We start from the raw sequence: 18,834 nt of genomic DNA, 5'->3' as shown, positions 1-18,834 counted from the left end.
GTTTCACAATTTACCATGGAGCACATTTCTCCTCTTTTACAAATTTTCCCCTTAAAATTTTCCGGTGGAAAATACATTTTTTTCTACAAATAAGGTTGTTTTTTTTTTATTTTTATTTAATAGGAAAATAACGTTTATAGTTTATAAAAAGTTCCTTTATTTATTTATATTTTTTTTACTTTTTGAGAAGCTTCTCAATTCCCAATTAGTGAAGGGATATTAAATATTGGTTAGAGCAATCTGCGCAGGTAATTGGTGGGAGAGAATGATGAAGAGTGTACACCAGTTAAAAAAAAAACCTCGGAAAATCATTCAATTGAAAATTCATCTGTTTGTTCTTCATTTTGCTGAATTGTTTTTCAATCATTCAAGCGTGATTTGATTAAATTTCACGGAGAGGAAATTCGATGAAGATGATTGTGGAAGAATTTTGAACACGTTTGTAGAATTTAATACAGAATGCTTTTTGGTGTGTGATGTCTTAATGAGTTAATCTTCCTAAATAGCTATTGTTTTTTTTATTGTTTGAACTTGAAGAGGAATCTAAGTCCTTGATAACTTTGCAAATCTGGGGTTTTCAGAGAAAATACATAGGGGAATTGTACCAAATTTCGGCCACTGTTTTTTTGTTTTGTATAAAGAAAAAGGTTTTGTCAAATTGAAAAATAACATTCATTTGACACGATTTTAACAAGATCCACTTGGTCGCTTTATAAACCTTTTAATTTAGGATAGAGTACAAATGGTTAGAGATATCGACTTTCAATTTTGAATTGCACCCTCTTAAGACAATCGTACTTGAAAACATTTTCTGTAATTCATTTTGATCATTTTTTCTTCATCAAAAATATTTCCTCCATATTAGGATTTTCAATCTCTAATCCAAATTGGTTAAAAACGATGTAGGGGAGATTGGGGCAAAATTTGTCAAAACGAAAATTTCAATATTCATTATTTTCTAAAATAAAAGAGACTGATAATTAATTTTTGTTCGAAAATCAATCATTTTGATTCTAAGCTATTTTGGGCGATCTTTTGAGTGATTTATGAAACGGCTCAAATCGGTTGTGAACCGGTAATTGGTGAATGATGCGAAAGTACTTTTGAGGTGTAGCATCGAAGTCAAGAATTCGAGTGTTTCGTAAAGCATGGGACGCTTTGGCACCCCTTTTTATTTCAATATGTTAATGAATTTGTTAATTGAAAAAAAAAAAAAAACATCTGTATGTAAATTTGCAATGAAACGATTACCCTTGTAGAGATGCAATTCATTGTTTTTTTAAATAAAAAATCAAAAATCATTTAGTCAAAAGGTGTCCAATTTGTTTTATAAAATTCATAGTCATTCATATTCCCAGAAATTACAAATATGTGACTTTTGACATTGCCATAATGAGCTTAAATGATAATTCCACGGTTGCAGAATCACATTTTTGAGAAGCTCTACTGAGTGAGATTTACAGGAAATTTATCATATGGCTTTGCCAGAGTGTTACAGAATGCCCCTATATTGATAGAGGGAAGTGGGCCACCTTTGAATTGGGGCAGCTTTGAAATTGGGCTTTCCTATGCTATTTGTAAATGGATTTGAGTCTTATCATAAAGTAATTTACCTTCGAATTCGAAATTGGTCTGTAAAATTCAATTATATCATGATAAGATATAGTTTCATTTAAAAATAGGAAAAAATACCATTTTAAAATTGCCCAATTCAAAGGTGCCCCACTTTCTCCTACTGCTTTTGTTAATGTTGCTTTTGGCTTGAAGTCGATTACCAAGCAGGTTTTTTGAGGTGCAATATCTTATATTTTGGACAAGAATTGATTTTGGGAAATACAGCTATGTTAAGCTTAACTTTTTTTTTTAAGTATTGAGAGGAAGGCGCTTCTGGGCAGTCTGCTAAAGATTTAGCAGATTCTTAGTTTAATATGATTAGTGACTCTTAGATTTCATAAAGGTTTAGAAGAAAGTGTAAAATTATTAAGTGCAAAGCCATTCGATTTTGAAAAACCTTAAAATTGGGCTAAATCTCTAAATCTGAAATCCGTTTTAATATACAAATGGGTTATATAATAGAGTATAGCAGGGATATTTAGAGCATCAACATCACCATCGTGAGATTCAGATAATCTTTTGTAACAGGTTTGATTTTTTTTCGATCTTATGTTGTTGTATTGGATCCATTTTCCATCAGTCATTTAGATCGATAAAAAAAAAAACGACTATCGTAATAAAAACGAGGAGAAAATTGGACACATTCATTCGGTTGTTCACCTTAAGCATTTCAGTCAGAAAATTTGGAACTCATGTATCGATCTTGAAACGTATCCAATATTTCAAAATAAAAAAAATGGCGAAATACAGTCGAATTATTATTTTTCAACGTCTTAAACAGGAGTAGGGGAAAGTCGTCTGCCTTTAAATGCAGCAGCCTTCAAATGTTGCGATTTTTTCGTTGTTCTCAAAAGCATAAATTATATTCTATTAACTATTAGGTAGATATCCATCATCCCCACAAATCATCAAAAAATGGAGAGCCTAGCTCCTATTTCCTAGATGCTAGATCAAAAAAAAATGAAAATGAGCTCTAAACTGTAATTTTGATGTTCCACAAATCATGTGATTTTTCATAGTAAAAATCATTTTACAAATAAATCTTCCATTGTGACACATAGAAGGTTAATCAGGCTTAATATTTCTGTTAATACATTTTGGTTCAGATGACACAATTTTTGTGGGTGGCAAAAATTTGAAAATATCACCCTGCAGCAGCCTTTAAATGCTAATGTCGTGTGCCTTTAAATCCTATCTTTCCATACATCAAAACATGTGAAATCGAACTCCTACTTTTCTGCTATCATCCTATAATCTGCTATCTTGCTCCGGCCGGGATGTTTCAAGTTGACAATTTTCAACTTCAATGGCTTTTTCTTCCAAATTTTCAAGTGCAAAACAGTTCTTCAGAAAAATGTGAAGAAAAGTTATTGTTTAATGTCTTTTGACTGCAGTGATGATTTTAGTGAGTGCGTTAGGCTTCAACCTATTCATTTATAGCCCATTTAGTTTTATTGATTCAATATTCTCAGTGAAGAAAAAACATTTAAAGGCAGCTGCCTCGCGTTTGAAGGCAGACTATGCCAGCTGCCTTCATACAAATCGACATCACTTTTTTAATTTCCTCAGAAGGAAAAACTGAGGACTTGCAAGTGCTAAATGAGGTAATCATATACGCCGAATGAACAAGAGAATTTTTTGGTGTAGTAGAAAATAAAATCCATTTTGTGGATTCTTCAGAAAAAAATATTAAATTTGGAACTCCATTTTTCGTTTGAAGGCAGACGACTTTCCCCTAATAGTGTTTTGACCATTGACAAACTTTGTGAATCTTTTTTATAAAATTTGAGTGCTGTGCGGTAATGAGTGTATTTAATGTAATGAGTTAATTTGTAAAATGTTCGTTCTGTGATATAAAAGACCCGAGATCTAATCTTCTTTAGGTAGCATATAGAATGAAGTTCAGTGTAAATTCTATTGGACATAGAATTATCAATCAATTCTATCAAAAGATTGACGTTTGTGACATTTCACTTTTTTGTGCAGATTCAATTTATGATAAGATTGTCAAGAAGTTATCCAGACATCCAGAGTATATCGAATCCAGAGTATGTGCTAAGCCTGAAAGCCTTCCCCTACTGTGTTGTTCAATTAGGCAAAAAAACTGTACTTTTATTTGGAGTTCAGGAAAATTCTTATCTGGAACAAGTTCTGAATTAGAGTATTCTACCCTATCTTTGAGTTATTTTCCCAAAAAGTTAGATTCGTAAAATAAAGCTAAAATGTCACATTATGGATAATTGAGGTTCCAATTTGGGATGTATGTATGTACGAGGCAATCAGAGGATCATATTTGAACTGTCGAGATAGAGTGAATCAAAAAAAAAAATTCTGTGCGTTATAATGTTTAATTGAAGTCCTTTTGTTAAAGAAAAAAAGTCCCATCTCTCTCTCCCTCTCCACCCATTTTGGTAAATAGTAGAAAATGCGCTGTGCCGAATTTAGAGGGTAAAATTTTCCGGCTTTTCCGCTGAAAATGTGTTCAGTGTGGAATAGGCTGGAGTGTGTTATGTGGGTGGATGGTAGGGGTGGGGGTGTAGGGGATGGTTTTTGATGGTGGTCGGGAAACACATATTAAATATGAGAGAAATGTAATTCATTTTGTCTCTTAATCACGGCAAATGTATCATTCATTTAATATTGACACTAACATTCCCAATTAACTTCCTCTCTTGCACACGCATTAAATCTCCCCTCTCTCTGTGTGTATTTGGATTTTCCACTCGATTCCGGATGGAATATTGTGTATATGCGATGGGTTTGTGTATTTCTATTCATGTTATATTTTCAGGATGAATTTCCCAAGTAAATTTCCCGCGATATTTTTTTTCTGTCAAGAAAAATTGTGAGAGGATGTGATTTAATTTTCTTATTATCTCAATGAATTTCTCCTCGATTGCATTTTTAATCATGTTACATCTCTTCATTTTCTTGGCCAATTGATTTTCTACTGCAAATTTTCACTCGATGGTTTTTCCTTTTTCTTTTTTTTTGTGCTGAAGCAAGGGAAGAAGAGAAAGAAAGAATAAAAAAAAATGAAAAGTTTGAAATAGGAGAAAATGTGATGAGATAAAAAAGTAAACGGTAGAGTTTAAATAAGGGGTAGAAATATTATTTGCAGAGAGGAAATGTGGTGGTTACAATATGGCAATATTGACTTAATCGGAGAAATGCTGAGTTGAAGTTATAAATCTTTTAATGATAATTATATTTGCACAATTTCCACGAGAGAAGAGAATACAGAGAAATAAATGTATTGATTTTACTCCTTTTTCCTCTACCCTTTTTCAATTTTATACCATATATAAAATATATATTTCATCAGAATTATTTATATATAAAAAAATAATATTTTCTATTGAACGAAATAAAAACAAGATATTTCTCTATTCTCTTTGCCCCGTTATTGCACATTCTGCAAATGTTGGTGGAAATGAGGAGAATGGGTAAAAGCTTGTTGGGGGGGTTGAAGTCAAAAGATCAAATTGAGCGAAAATTGATGAAAAGCAATGGACTTAATTAATCAATTATTGGTTCTGCTGAGAGTTGGACTTTGCAGCAAGATTTTGTTGAAATTGAAAAATTTTTGTTTGCACTCGTATTTCCTTTTTTTTGCCAATTTAATTATTCTGTTTGATAACTCTGGTGTATAGTGTATTTTGTATCTGTTAAATAATTGCATTTATTATTGATGATTCCCTTGGAGAAATATTTCATGCACAATTGATATGTTATTCCCTGAATGTGAATGATTGATTTTTTTTGCAATGGGATTTTCTTTTTAGATTTCGATCATCATATTTGAGATTAAATTGGAAGAGATTAGATATTAGGTGAAGTCAAAAGTTTAGACAATTTTATTTAGACAATGAAATTTACTTAATTAGGATTAACTGATTCTGGTAGAATATACGACGTTTTGTTCAAAAATTTTTGGTCATTTTGATGGTAATTTCTTAATTTTCCGATGGAAGATGTTGTCCTTATTGGTAACGTACTTATTGGTAAGCTTAACTAACTCATTTTCACAAGGCTCTGAAGGACAGTTTTGTATCATTAAGGAAATTTTACTGTAAATATCTAAGAAGGTCATGATCACTTCGTGTCGGGTCTAAGCTCGTAAACCCTTACGATTATCTAATTTTTGGAGGCTCTGGTCGATCATCTGCTTCTATCTCTTTAGTTGTCAATAGTAGAGGTCTGAATTGATCATCTAGTCACTGAACAACAGCTAATACTAAATAGAGAAGCGATGCGATAATAATACTAAATAGTAAATAGCTAATAGTAAAAAGCTAATAGTGGTTGATATGAATAATTGGCATATACAACTTGTGAAGGAATTTTCCACCGTTTTCACTCCGGAGGTTGGTTATCAACACTAAGACGGCGGTAGTCGCATAAACGTAAAACATATAATTACTTGAAAAGGACTCGAGTGTAAGCACAATAAACAATTAAAAAAAATACTCTTCTAATCGCACCTATACAAGGCAAAATTTTCTTGGCCATTAATACAGGCCTGACGATAGTTTAAGCCTGGGTATGAATTCTGAGATGGTGAGTTTTTCACGTGAGAAATTCATGGCTCTGTGAGTGAGATCACATTAGTAAGCATTTTGTCAAGATTTCGTAAAAACTTTCATGTGAATGCTGTAAGTGTTTCACGTGACAATTTTTGTGAAAGCTTCACCAATCGCGCTTACAGGAAACGATCTAAAAACCGTGAGTTTCTCACGTGAAAAACTCACGCATTTCAAAAATCATACCTCGGTCATTGCGATTGGACAGCGATCTTATTTTGCTGTTGTTATGAAAGTTCTTTTGTGGCAACACCATACATCGCGCTATCTCTTTATGCCATCCTTATGCAAGTAATTTCAAACGATTTTTGTCTAATCTCCATTTTCTGGTTAAGTGGATTAATAAACCCTCGCATGCCGTGCCAAATTGACTTAACTATTTTTATGATTTTATCGACATTTTTGATATTTGGCCTGTAAGGGTATTCTGTAACAGTATGACAATGTCATATGGCTAAATTTAAATTTTTTATGTGGTAAATACAGATGACTTAACTAAAAATTCAATTCATATCACTTTTTGTACAGAGCATTACAGAGCTGTTTATAATGACCATTAGATGCTCACTGGGCTTTAATGTTGTCCTACTCCAGAATTTACCATGAAAATTTGCCATATGACATTGTCATGGTATTACAGAACTCCTTTACTGGTAAAGCCTGGCTCATTTTCGACGCCAATATAACACATAAGGAATCATTGGAACTACAACTTTGCTAACCGGTCCATATTTTGATCAGGGTCTAGGTCATACGTATATTTACAATAAAAATCGAAATATTAGTCACGAAAATTCAGGGGCCTCTCGACATTTCATTTTTCCACATGTTTTTGTATAGAGGCACTGAAGAGTGAAGACTATTGGCAAGTTTTTTCCTAAAGAGAATTGACTTATCAGTCTGATATATTTCGAAATTGTGCATTAAAAGCTATCTAAAAATACATATTTCATAGTGCTCGCCGAAATAATACAAGAACTACGAGCAAATTTGTTTAAGTCGCGGTGCAATATCTGCAAAATTTTTACAAGGAAAAGTGAAAAAATAGCTTCACTTTTTTTAAGGCTTGATGGACCCCTGCAAAAACCTATGACATTATTTGGAATAGAAAATGAAAGAGAATCTTACGTCGATATGATCGAATAGACGGCGTAAAAAAATTTTTTTTAGTGGGTAACATATTTAAGATTGTCAAATTGTGTTGATAACTTAACCCCGTTGGATTTCACTTTGGACTACAGGATTATGGCTTTTTAGGCCTTTTACTGCTCAAACTCCCCAGAATGAGCAGTATTTACCGTCCCTTAATTTTTTCATTTCCCAAAATTAACACCTTTTACCTCATGGATACCACCTTTCTCAACACACCTTCGCGTTTTAGACGATTCCTGAGAAATGATGCCACGCTGTTTGTCCGTTTGTCCGTCTGCTATTGCCAGTTCTGGAGGTCAAACAGTTCGAGATAGAGACTTGTTACCTTCGGGTGATCCCCCCATAAGTCGACCCAAGGATCACTAAAATGCCCTTCATTTCCCCAATCCCTGTCTTTCCCCTCCAAAACCATGTGTTTTTTGGGATCGCTCGAAAGGCAGACCTAGGCGAACATTTCTTCCATATACGAAAATATTATTCAATCATTCCTACTAACGGTTTTTCAAGGTCAAAGGTTAAAGAGGCTCTTAGAGAGTATATTCCTAAACCGAATGATATCATGTTTGGGCTTGTTGGAAAGGTCTTGGAATTCCTGAAAAGCCTGAACCGATTCCAATCCAACTAAATTTTATCCGAAATTCAACTATATTATTCCAAAGCAATTTTAAGCTAAATTTTGTGTACTTTATTAATTCGTTCAAATCAGTTGTGAACCGGTAAACTTAAGAAGAAATTTCCCAGTATTGGGATAAAACTGCGAAATTCTCGAACTCGTGAACACTACACTATTCTTTATGAATTGAACCAATAAAGAACTTTAATAATATAGGTAAATGATGCTAAAGTACTTTTCAGGTGTAAGATTTAAGTCACGTTTTCGACCCCTTCACAAAGTCTAGAGAGCTTTACCACACCTTTTTCAAAATATAAAGAAAATAGGTTTGATAAAGTTGAAAACGCGTATGGATTAAATGAAATTAAGAAGTTAATAATGTGAAGACTGATTTAATGGGAAGGGTCTTCTAAAAACCTCAAGATATTATCTCAAATCGTTTAGTCTCTAAAGTCGTAAAATTACTAGATCATCAACTTATTTTCCGATTTACACATGCATTGAACCTAAGCACGTTTTGGCAGCAATGCCTACAGTTAGCCTATTTCGAAGAAGTCTAAAATTGGGTGGGCGAAGGGATTTGACTCGAAAAACTCCTCGTTTTACCGTCGCCAGTATTCATGTATTGGCAGCGAGTTAGCGAAAAAATTAAGCTATTGAGGAACAATACTATAAATAGGGTAAGTGTGCCAAATTTTGGCATAGTTGCAAATAAGCACCGGAGTCCTAAGTTTGAAATGTAATATTTTTAATTACATATTGAAATTTCTTTTTACTTCCTTTTCGGGAGGGTTGTATGGAACCTTGAAAAATAGTCTATCATCTTTGTTTTCTTTAAATCAGTTTCTAAAGTATTGAAAAATTAATAAACATATTTACATTGCTTTGGGTAGTATTCCGGCCACTTTGAGTGTAATACCGACCACCTTGTTTGTGGCCACCTTTTGTGAAGCAACGGATAGAAAATTTGAAAACGTCATATGGAACGAGTTTAAAAATATTTACTTTAATAGATTTATATGACCCACAATCCCTGAGATCTTCTGTGTAATTTGTCCTGAAGACCTGAAGTGTTTACCTTGGCATCCCAAATTTACGCAAAGATTGCCGTAGCAGTTTGCCCTTCTTGAACTCTTCCAAGGCCTTTTCCACATCATCTTTTTATAGAGGCTATTCTTTTTTTTCTATGGGCATTGTAGAATTCAGAAATTCAAAAAAAAAAAAAAAATAAATAAATAAGAAATTTAGGAAAGCGAAAGATGTTGCCGGAATAGGCAACATTACCTCACCGGAGAGACGCTCACAAAGTATATACTTTTTTATGTGAAATACAGGATCCAGCTGGGATATTTCACCCGAAATTTAAAGAATGATTCACTATTAACTTAAACAGAAAGAATCTATAATGAAAACTAATTAATTTTTATGAAAAACATCGAAGGAAAACTCTGCACTTCACCACAAATCACAACACTGCTAGAGACACAATCGATCTGTCACATTTTTTGTAAGACTCTTTCATCCTAAAATGAATAAATATTTAAAAACAAAATGAACTCATTGAGTATTCGAAGATTAAATCCGTAATTATTTGTAATTCATTCAATTTCTTGGCCGAAATTACACTCAAAGTGGCCGAAATTTGGTACACTTACCCTTAATAGTTTTTTTTTGTAATTCTTTTGAATTATTCCATCCTTCATTGAGTAAGTAAACCGTAAAATTAGTTAATGACCTAATACGTCAAAGATTGTAAGTGGAAAATCTCTCTTTGAATTGAAGAAAATTCAATTAAAATGATTTTTTTGTATAAACTTTTCTTCAAATCACAAGGTTTTTTTTACTCTTTTTTCTCTGCAGACATCCTCCAGTTTTGCTTTGTGTGCAAGGCATCTCTCTGCTTGCGGAGTCGTCCGTTGGAGAAGAGTCGTTGTAAACAGTATGGAATCCCAGAGGCGAGTCTCGTTCCTGGTGCACGTGTCTGCAATACGTGTCAGTGCAAATCTCTGCGCTCAAAGTATTCCAGCTGTCCACTGCCCACATGTCCCAATGCTAAAGATCGTGTAAAGCGTTTCCGGAACCTCCCGACGCGCCTTTTTGACCTGGCACCAGAGGTCCGTGATGCCATTATGGCTGAATTTCAAATTCCGCCGGGTGTGCAAAAGTGCTGTTCAGCCTGTCTGATTCGCATACGACGCAAACTGGCGCCACATATTCAATCGGCCGTGTTTACAGAGGAGGAAATTGGTCGGTTGAAGGGTGCTCTGGGGGAATTTGGGCATAATTGGCAGAAGTTGGAGGAGGTACTGGGAAAACCGGCGGCAAGTGTGAGAATGTTCTATTCGGTGAATAGGAAAAAGTGTGGACTGGAGGAGGCTGTGGGTGAGTACTACAAGAAGAATCCGGGTGAAATGAGGGAGATGCATGGGGAAATTTCGGATGTTGATGAATCGGACTTTAGTACGTCATCGTGCGATGAGAGAGAAGCCAATAGTGACACAGCTTCGGCTGAGAGTCCACCGACAAATTCAGCCGGATTGTCTGTCCCTGGACAACTTCCGTCTGGACAGGGAGGTGGATCAGGCGGAAGTGGTGGTGTTCAGAGTGGTAAAGTGACAATGGAAGTGGACGCAATGGCGTCCGGACAGTTGTCTCTGGTGGCTAAGAAAGTTGATGAAGAGCGACTGCCACAGCCAGAACCGGCAAAACGTCATTCGATGAAGAGTGTTGAAGAGTGTGATTCATCGGCTACTGAGACGGCCGATGAGGAGAATGAACTTTCTCCGGCCAATCGACAGAGTCCCAAGGTGCTCCTCTATCCCAATCAAACGACAATTACCATGCTACCATTTTCGGGACAAAATGGACCACGAGAAGTGTCATCACCACCGCAAAATGTCCGGGATGTGGTGTTGAATGTGATTGAGAGGAGCCTAAAGACGACAACAGGTCCTCAGATGGCTACGCCAGCAAAGGTGGGTATCATTAAAACACCTTTTGCCATGGAGCCACGTCCTGAGCTAACGTATATGCGTGAGGTGAAGGAACAACAGCAGCAGCAGCAGCAGCAACAACAGCAGCAGCAACCACCGCATCCGTCCGATACACTGGCCACCATTTCGGTGCTAAATAGCCAAAATCGTGCTCTAATGGCTACGCAACAGCCACAGCCGCAGCAACATCATCCGGGTGTATCACAGGCTACAGCAGCCCAATTTGCCGCCACAATAACTCCCGTTCCGCTGACCAAAGTCATGAGTCCGGCTACGGCGGAGATGCAGAAGGACACCATGAAGATGTATGCGACGATGCGTACGGAACCGGAACCTCAGACATTGGATTTGAGCGTGAAGAAGACACAGGCCAGGGAAGTGGTGCAAGGGACAAAGACACAGCAGACAGCTCAGGCTCAAATGGCCAACAATGTAGTGGCAATGCTGAGGACTGATGCAGCATCGGCTACTCAAATGAGTCTGCCGCAGCAGACTGTGTCCCCAAATCACCTATACCAGGCGCACCAGGCATACCATCAGCAAGCAACTCAAGGTTGGTTCTTTGATTTTCTTTTTCAAATTCGTTAATTATTGCATTTTTTTTTTGAAAATTTTGAAAATTTGTCAAAAAGATAGAGAATATGAAAAAGTATTATCAAGTCGGCAACTAACTGGATCTTGCTAAAAGTTTGTCAAAAGGATATTTTTCCATAAAGAATATGAGAAAAAATTTGGTAAAAATTGGGAAAGAACAGACGTATTATATTTAACTACACGGTAAAAACTTTTGGACACTGACCAAAATATTGGAACAAGTTTTCCTTGTAACAATTTTTTTTGGAATCAATTTGTACCTAGAAAAAATATTTGTTTGTTCCAAAAAGTTTTCTTTACAGTTTCGTTTCAAAATACAGTTACAATTTTGTTAGAGTTTTCTTTTGGAACCGTTTTGATACGGTGGAATGTCTACAAATTTGAGTTGATTTCGTTTTATAGAAATTTGTTCTTGAAAGTTAGAATGGAATTTGTTACAATCAGCTATTTTGTTCCCACTGTCAGGAACAAATTGGTACATGTTTTTTATAACAATATTATTCCTACATCTGTAACATATTTGTTCCAAAAATATTCGATGTCCGTGGACGAGGTAATTTTTGGAACCAAATTGTTACTCATGGGGAATCTTTTTGTTCCCATTGTCGGGAACAAATCCTTTTAAGTGATTTCGTCTTACAGTTAAGGACTATACTTCAGTCGAGATAGATTTCGATGGCGAAAGTTCATAAGGAACATCAAATAAAAATCAATTTAAGAGTGTTTTATACAGACGCGTGCATGCGAAATCCTATACGAGTGCTGGCAGCAGGAGGGGAAGGGAATCTCGAATTAAAAAAGTGAAACCGTAGCACGAAAATTTCCACAGATTTGGCGTCCTCCTCGCTTCGGTGACGGGTGTTTGATTGTGAGAGGAGGGATACGCTTTTATACTAGACGAGCTATTTATTGGAACAAATTCATTACTAATATTGGGTATCTTTTTGTTCCTCCTAGAAGGTACAAATTTGTTCCTAAAATTATGGTGTCCGTGGACGAGCTACATTTTTGGAACAAATACGTGTCGAAATTTTTTACCGTGTAGATTGACCCATTCCTTTCCATGGTATTATACATCATACGCGAATTGAGTGATTTTAAATAATTCATTCCTGGGCGATTTTTAGTAACTTTAGCCCTTCAATTACTTGGGAAAAATAGTCCGACAGAGATGAAAATACATTGTGTTATTGTTTTCTTAATTTGCCAAAGGTTATGCAAAATTTTTGCTCAAAATGGCAGACGGAAAATTCGCCATCCCGTCGAAATTGTTAAAATTGGCCTTCATCCTCTTTCCTGATTTGAATTCTAGTTGCCAATTTGTTTTCTTGGATAGTTACTCTATCTAACTGTGTTATCACACTTGCACATTAAAATTTTAATACGATTCACATTAATTGTCGCTGGTGAGAGTCCAAATGTGTAATTTGTGTGTTTGTATCATTTTATATTCAAAATTTGATGTATTTGTTGATAAAAAGGTAGACTTGGCCCGCAAAATTTGATATAAATTGATTTATAGCATTAATGCGAAAAATTAATGCGATTTTCACTTTAATTTTTAATGCGAAAAATATTTATGCTTTAGGTAAATTTAGACTTATTTTTGCAGGCCAAGTCCACTATTTTATCAATAAATAGAAAAACTCCAAATATTAAGTGACTCAAAGACACAAATAACATATTTGGACGCTCACAAGCGACAATTAATGTGAATCACATTAAAATTTTAATGTGCAAGTGTGATAACGCCGTAGAGGAATTAGAAGAGTTAAGCCAGATGGCTAAACCTTATGCCGAAAATAGACACAGGCTGATCCTAGAGAATACTCAGCACTAAAAATTTTGCGGTAAAGGATCAGCCCAAACTATCATACACTGAGGATTTAGGATCAAGAATTAGCGTTTACAGCGTAAATTTCTATTAAATCTAAACACTTTGATTCCTGAAAGGCTTTTTAAGTGCAACATCAATGGATTTTTCGTACAAGAAGAAGCACTCTGATCTTCTCTTTACTCCAATCTTAATGCATTTTAAGATTTTGCGATATTGCGTACCATTATGCCCTAGACACACTTACGACTAAAGTTCAGAAACGAGTAAGCTAGTTCATAGCCAAGTCAGTTCCTGACACACTACGAACGAGGCTTAGCATTCACTGGTATCCACAAAACATAACTTTCCTGGGTTTTTATGCAGATATTTCTACTGAAATGCACTATTACTCCTCTGAAAATGAAACTATTTGTAATATCATGTCTCAGTACACGTCTAATAATTATTGTTAATTACAAATATTTGTGAAGTGGAAGCTAACTCGTGACTTAAGCCAATTTTAGCTATTCTAGTGAATAATTCTTGTTGTTATACGTGAATTGTGAAGTAAATCTAAAAGTAGTTTCATTTTCAAAGGAGTAATAGTGCATTTCATTAGAAATATCTGCATAAAAACCCAGGAAAGTTATGTTTTGTGGATACCAGTGAATGCTAACCCTCATTTGTAGTGTGTCAGGAACTGACTTGGCTATGAACTAGCTTAGTCGTCTCTGGACTTTAGTCGTAAGTGTGTCCAGGACATTACTCTCCATGTTTTTTCACTCAATTGACATTTCGAAAAGCGCCCAAAAACCCCCAAAGTGAAGCTTTTTATTTTCAGCACTGGCGCTGATGTCGCCTAATCCCCGTAATTTCACTAGACCTCATGAATTTAGAAGATCAGCCTGATCCTCCAAATTACGGACTGATCCGTGAGTGTATCAACACCAATTCTCATTTTTCGGGCTGATCCCTAAGTCGATCCCTTTGTCTATTTTGGGCTTTAGGGCCTTGACAGACCTGAGGATTAGCCGAGAGATGGCTTAGCGTAATTATATTAGAAATAATAGTCAAACTACATTTCCATCATTTTCCACTAAGTCGTCTCTCGGCTTAAGTCGTAAGTGTGTCTAGGGCATTCGGTCTGAAGCCTGTATTGGAAGCTAAAGAGTTTCCAGAATTCTCATCTCGAGTACAACATCCTTTTTACAACATTTTAACAAGACCCAGTTGTTTGTCTTACAAGCCTTTCCTTACAGAGTAACAAAAGGAAAGATGTAGTAAAATTGTGTCCAGCGCTGGAATTTTACTTACGTTAAAATTACATTATTGTAAAGTTATAACTTAAATGAGAATTGAATGACTTTTGACTAGTTTTACTTGTTTTGTATGAGAAATAAACGCGAATGAGGTAAAACTAACGTAAGATTTTCGTAAGTTAACTTACGTAACTTTTTTTTAAGAGAAAACTAATGTTATTACTACACTCAGAAAAAGAAACGAGTAAAACTTTCTCAAATCGATGTTGTATTAATTCTTTTTCGTTGTGATTTTTGATTAACTATATTTTAGAGTTGATTTTATTTCCATATGAACTTTGTTACATAAAAATCTTATTGACTGAAGTATATTCTTAAAACAAAAACACTTAAGCATATACTTCAGTCGAGATGAAATTTTACATTGAAAAAGAGTAATAATTATACATGGATAACCGACGAATTAATTTAACTCGCACGAAGAGTTGTTTTAACTCTATTTACTAAAATTTACAACGAAAAAGGGTAACAACTACATCGATATTCTTCGAATTAATTCAACCAGGTGCTAGAGTTGTTTCAACTCTACAGTTTTTTTTCTTAGTGTACAAATTCGTTATTTTCAGTGTTCTAATTTTTAAAAGATGTTATTATTTTGCATATATTTACTGTCCTTGAGATTAACATTGTTTATCCTAATTTTGTTTCTTGACATTGCTCAGAGCAAATTTAGATAATATTTCAGAATTATTTTTACATTTAATAAATCAATAAGGTTCTTTTTGCATTGAGTTTATTTGAACCCTTTAAAATTCTGCAAACTTTGCGCTTTGAAAATTTCAATTTACATAAATTTTTGAATGGCAAAAGTCTTAATGATTGCATATTTGCTACTGAAGGTGGCCGCTCATCCAAGTCCCCGTCAGTCTTTGTGCCCATCTCAGTGGGTCAGCAACAGATGTACCATCAAGTTCCGGCCACGAGAGCCAATCCACCAACTCAAGCCACAATGCTCAAGAGCAAAATGAGCCCCAAACCGACACTCCAGCAACCTCCACCGCCCCAACAAACCAATCCTGGTGGTCCCAAGGGTTCCATCACCCATGGCACTCCCGTGAGTTCTGTCAGTCAGGCAGCCACGTTCCTCCTTCAGGCACCACCAAGCGCCTCGCCGCGCTTCGATTCAGCACCCCAGCAGGTGCCTGAGAAAATTGGGAGTATCACTCAGGGGACACCGGTTCACATGCCACCGCACCATCTCAATGACAAGCATCGGGTGTATGAGTACTACAAGAATCGCCAGAGTCCGGCTCAGCAGCCGCCACAGAGTAGTCCGCAGGCCAATTTTGCCACATCCTATGCTCGAACCTTTGGCATGGACCAGCAACAATTGAGCTCCAGGCAGATCATCGTCAATGACTACTTTACGTCACAGCAGATGCACGGACAGGCCCGCGGGGCAAGAGCCAGTCAGGCTACACCCGAAAAGGATTCTCACTCACCGCGCAATGTGGCCACCATTAATGCTGGTTCAGTGGCCATGTACTACGACAAGGAGCGTCAGAGGAGTGATTACATGAGTCGATCGTCGCCAGCAGACAACACCAACAGGTAAGAACATTTGGGAATAATTTGAATTATGGAGAAAACGTAGTAGGCATTGAAGTCGGTGAAGAAATCGATCCCTCACAATAAAACCCGAACAACTCGATTTTTTGCAAAATTCGTTTTTTTTCGATTTTCAGGTACTCCTTGACACCCTCTACTTTCCCTGCGAATATTATACCTGAAAATAATTGATTCCCAAAGTTATAGTGCTTTTTCTAAAAAAGCAAAATCTCACTCATTTTTCAATTTAGTCAGGATAAGAACCGCATAACTCGACCGTGTGCCGTCATCATTTTGCTTGTCAAAAGTGTCCCGGCTGATTTCACGACAATAGATAAGCTATTATTTGGCTGCAAATATGTATAGTCTTCAATTTGGTAATAACTAGTTAATAAATAATATAGTTAATAATACTTAAAATGGATCAAAAACTAGAAAGTGGAAATTGAATACGAAATAGGCGTAAAATGCTAGCATTTTTTATCTGGAGTTTGACAGCTGTTATGGACATTTGAATGGCTTTTATTATAAAGACCATAAAATTTCACTATTTAATCCAGAATATAAATTTGACGAATATTGCAATTATTTATCAAATATTACTAATATCTTGATATTTTTTGAGGTTCTCGAGTATTGCAAGTGTTGCAAAAACTGGATAAAAGCGATAAAATGCTAATTTATTATGCAGCAAACTTCTCCTTGTTAACTTTTAATAGGTTTTGTTGCTTGAAAATTGGTTTGAAATAATAAAAAGAAATATCTGAAAAAATGAAAATAATAAATATTAAATAATATAACGACGTTATCACACTTGCACATTAAAATTTTAATATGATTCACATTAATTGTCGCTGGTGAGAGTCTAAATGTGTAATTTGTGTGTTTGAATCATTTTATATTCAAAATTTGATGTATTTGTTGATAGAAGGTAGATTTGGCCCGCAAAATTTGATATAAATTGTAGCATTAATGCGAAAAATTAATGCGATTTTCTCTTTAATTTTTTTAATGTGAAAAATATTTATGCTTTAGGCAAATTTAAACTTATTTTTGCAGGCCAAGTCCACTTCTTTGTCAATAAATAGAAAAACCCGAAATATTAAGTGACTCAAAGACACAAATAACATATTTGGACGCTCACAAGCGACAATTAATGTGAATCACATTAAAATTTTAATGTGCAAGTGTGATAACGCCGTAAGACCTATAGGGGGTGTGTTTACCCGTCCAGGGAATCCTACTTCACTGAAACACTTCGTCTTGGTTCGATAATTCTATCTTTTTATTAATCAATTTTCACATGAAAGTCTTCTACATGTTCTTTCGGATAATTAGCCGCCATTCCACACTTCACTTCTTCTTTTTCTTCCTCTTTCTGTTCCCCATCCTAGACACACACCAACTGATCGACATCTCCCCTCACTACAGTTCCCACAGGGGAATTCTTTAATTGTCGTGGAATTGTCACGCGTGAGTTTGGTCAATGCCAATAGAACTTTTGTTCTCATATCACATGTGTTCGAAAATGCAATTAATTGATTCTTTAAAGCCCAAAGTGGCATTTTACTCCAATTTTAAGTTTGGAGCTTCATAGTAGAAATTCTATTCAATATTATGCTAAAGTGATAACACTTGTATAGAGATTTTAATTAGCTTTCATTTAGTAAAAAAAAAATACTTCATAACTTTTTTATTATTTACAAAATAGAGAAGAAAAACAAAAAATAGTCGTAGAATACCAAATTGGCGTAAAATGCCACCTTTTTTATATGGAGTTGGCATCCAAATGGACATTTGAATGGCTTATACTACATAACCTAAAAAATGTTAACATTTTCTGAGTTTTGTCGTGATTCGAAAAAAACGTAAAAACATACGTGAAAATGTTAAAATATTTATTAAAAATTAAGTAATATAAGACCTAGAATTGTTGTAGAATGGTAATTAAAAAAAAATAAGGTGAAAATTCACTTTTCGCTTTGTTTTTCTTTTTCGATTCCCTGTTGGAATTTCACATAAAATTTTCTCAAACAAAAGCACAAACTATATATGAGAATTTGAAAATTTACAGGAAAATATATAAATATGAGTTCTAAGATTATTGTCAAATTGCTAGGAAAAAGGAAATTCAATAGAAATTGACTTTTTCCTACGAAAATCTGTAAATATTCACCTTGGCATTTGTTGTAAATTTTTACAAAATTTATATAAAAATGACAAGAAAAATGGTAACATATTTATTGAAAAAATAATTTATGAGTCCTAGAACTGCTGTAGAAGTCTTACGGAACGAAAAACTATTGAAAAATTGTTTTTTTTTTTTTGTGGAGAATATCTGCACTGGCATTTTATGCCAGTTTGGTATTTTACGTGATTTTTTAGCTCGGGTTTTAAAGTGTTAAAATGTCTTGAAAAAATTACTTAGTACAATTGGTATACATAGATAGTGATGCGTATGGGGAATGACATCGAAACATTTTGGCAAGTGATGTGTGACCAGCCGGGTCTTTTGGCCGCGTGGGAAAACTCGATTTGTTCGGGTCTTATCCTGAGCTTTTGATATGGCAGCTCAGGAAAAATATGTTACAACTCGGAAAAT

General features: G+C 35.1%; 1 protein-coding gene across 7 annotated transcripts in view; it reads left to right on the top strand.

The window, feature by feature from the left end:
- Positions 1 to 18,834, top strand: part of LOC129803435 (uncharacterized) — a 124,289-nt gene that overhangs the window by 43,638 nt on the left and 61,817 nt on the right. For all 7 annotated transcript variants that reach the window (XR_008751862.1, XM_055850002.1, XM_055850003.1 and 4 more), the window contains exons 9-10: positions 9,823 to 11,508; positions 15,524 to 16,235. Coding sequence is in view for 6 of the 7 variants with exons in the window: in XM_055850002.1 (XP_055705977.1) it covers positions 9,823 to 11,508; positions 15,524 to 16,235 (2,398 nt within the window). In the remaining variant the exon portion in view is untranslated. The remainder of the gene's footprint in view (positions 1 to 9,822; positions 11,509 to 15,523; positions 16,236 to 18,834) is intronic.

This window comes from Phlebotomus papatasi, chromosome 2 (genome assembly GCF_024763615.1).
Source record: "Phlebotomus papatasi isolate M1 chromosome 2, Ppap_2.1, whole genome shotgun sequence".
NCBI classification, from domain to species: Eukaryota; Metazoa; Arthropoda; class Insecta; order Diptera; family Psychodidae; genus Phlebotomus; species Phlebotomus papatasi.
The sequence above is the reverse complement of the archived record's forward strand: the minus strand, read 5'-3'. Positions and strand labels throughout refer to the sequence as shown.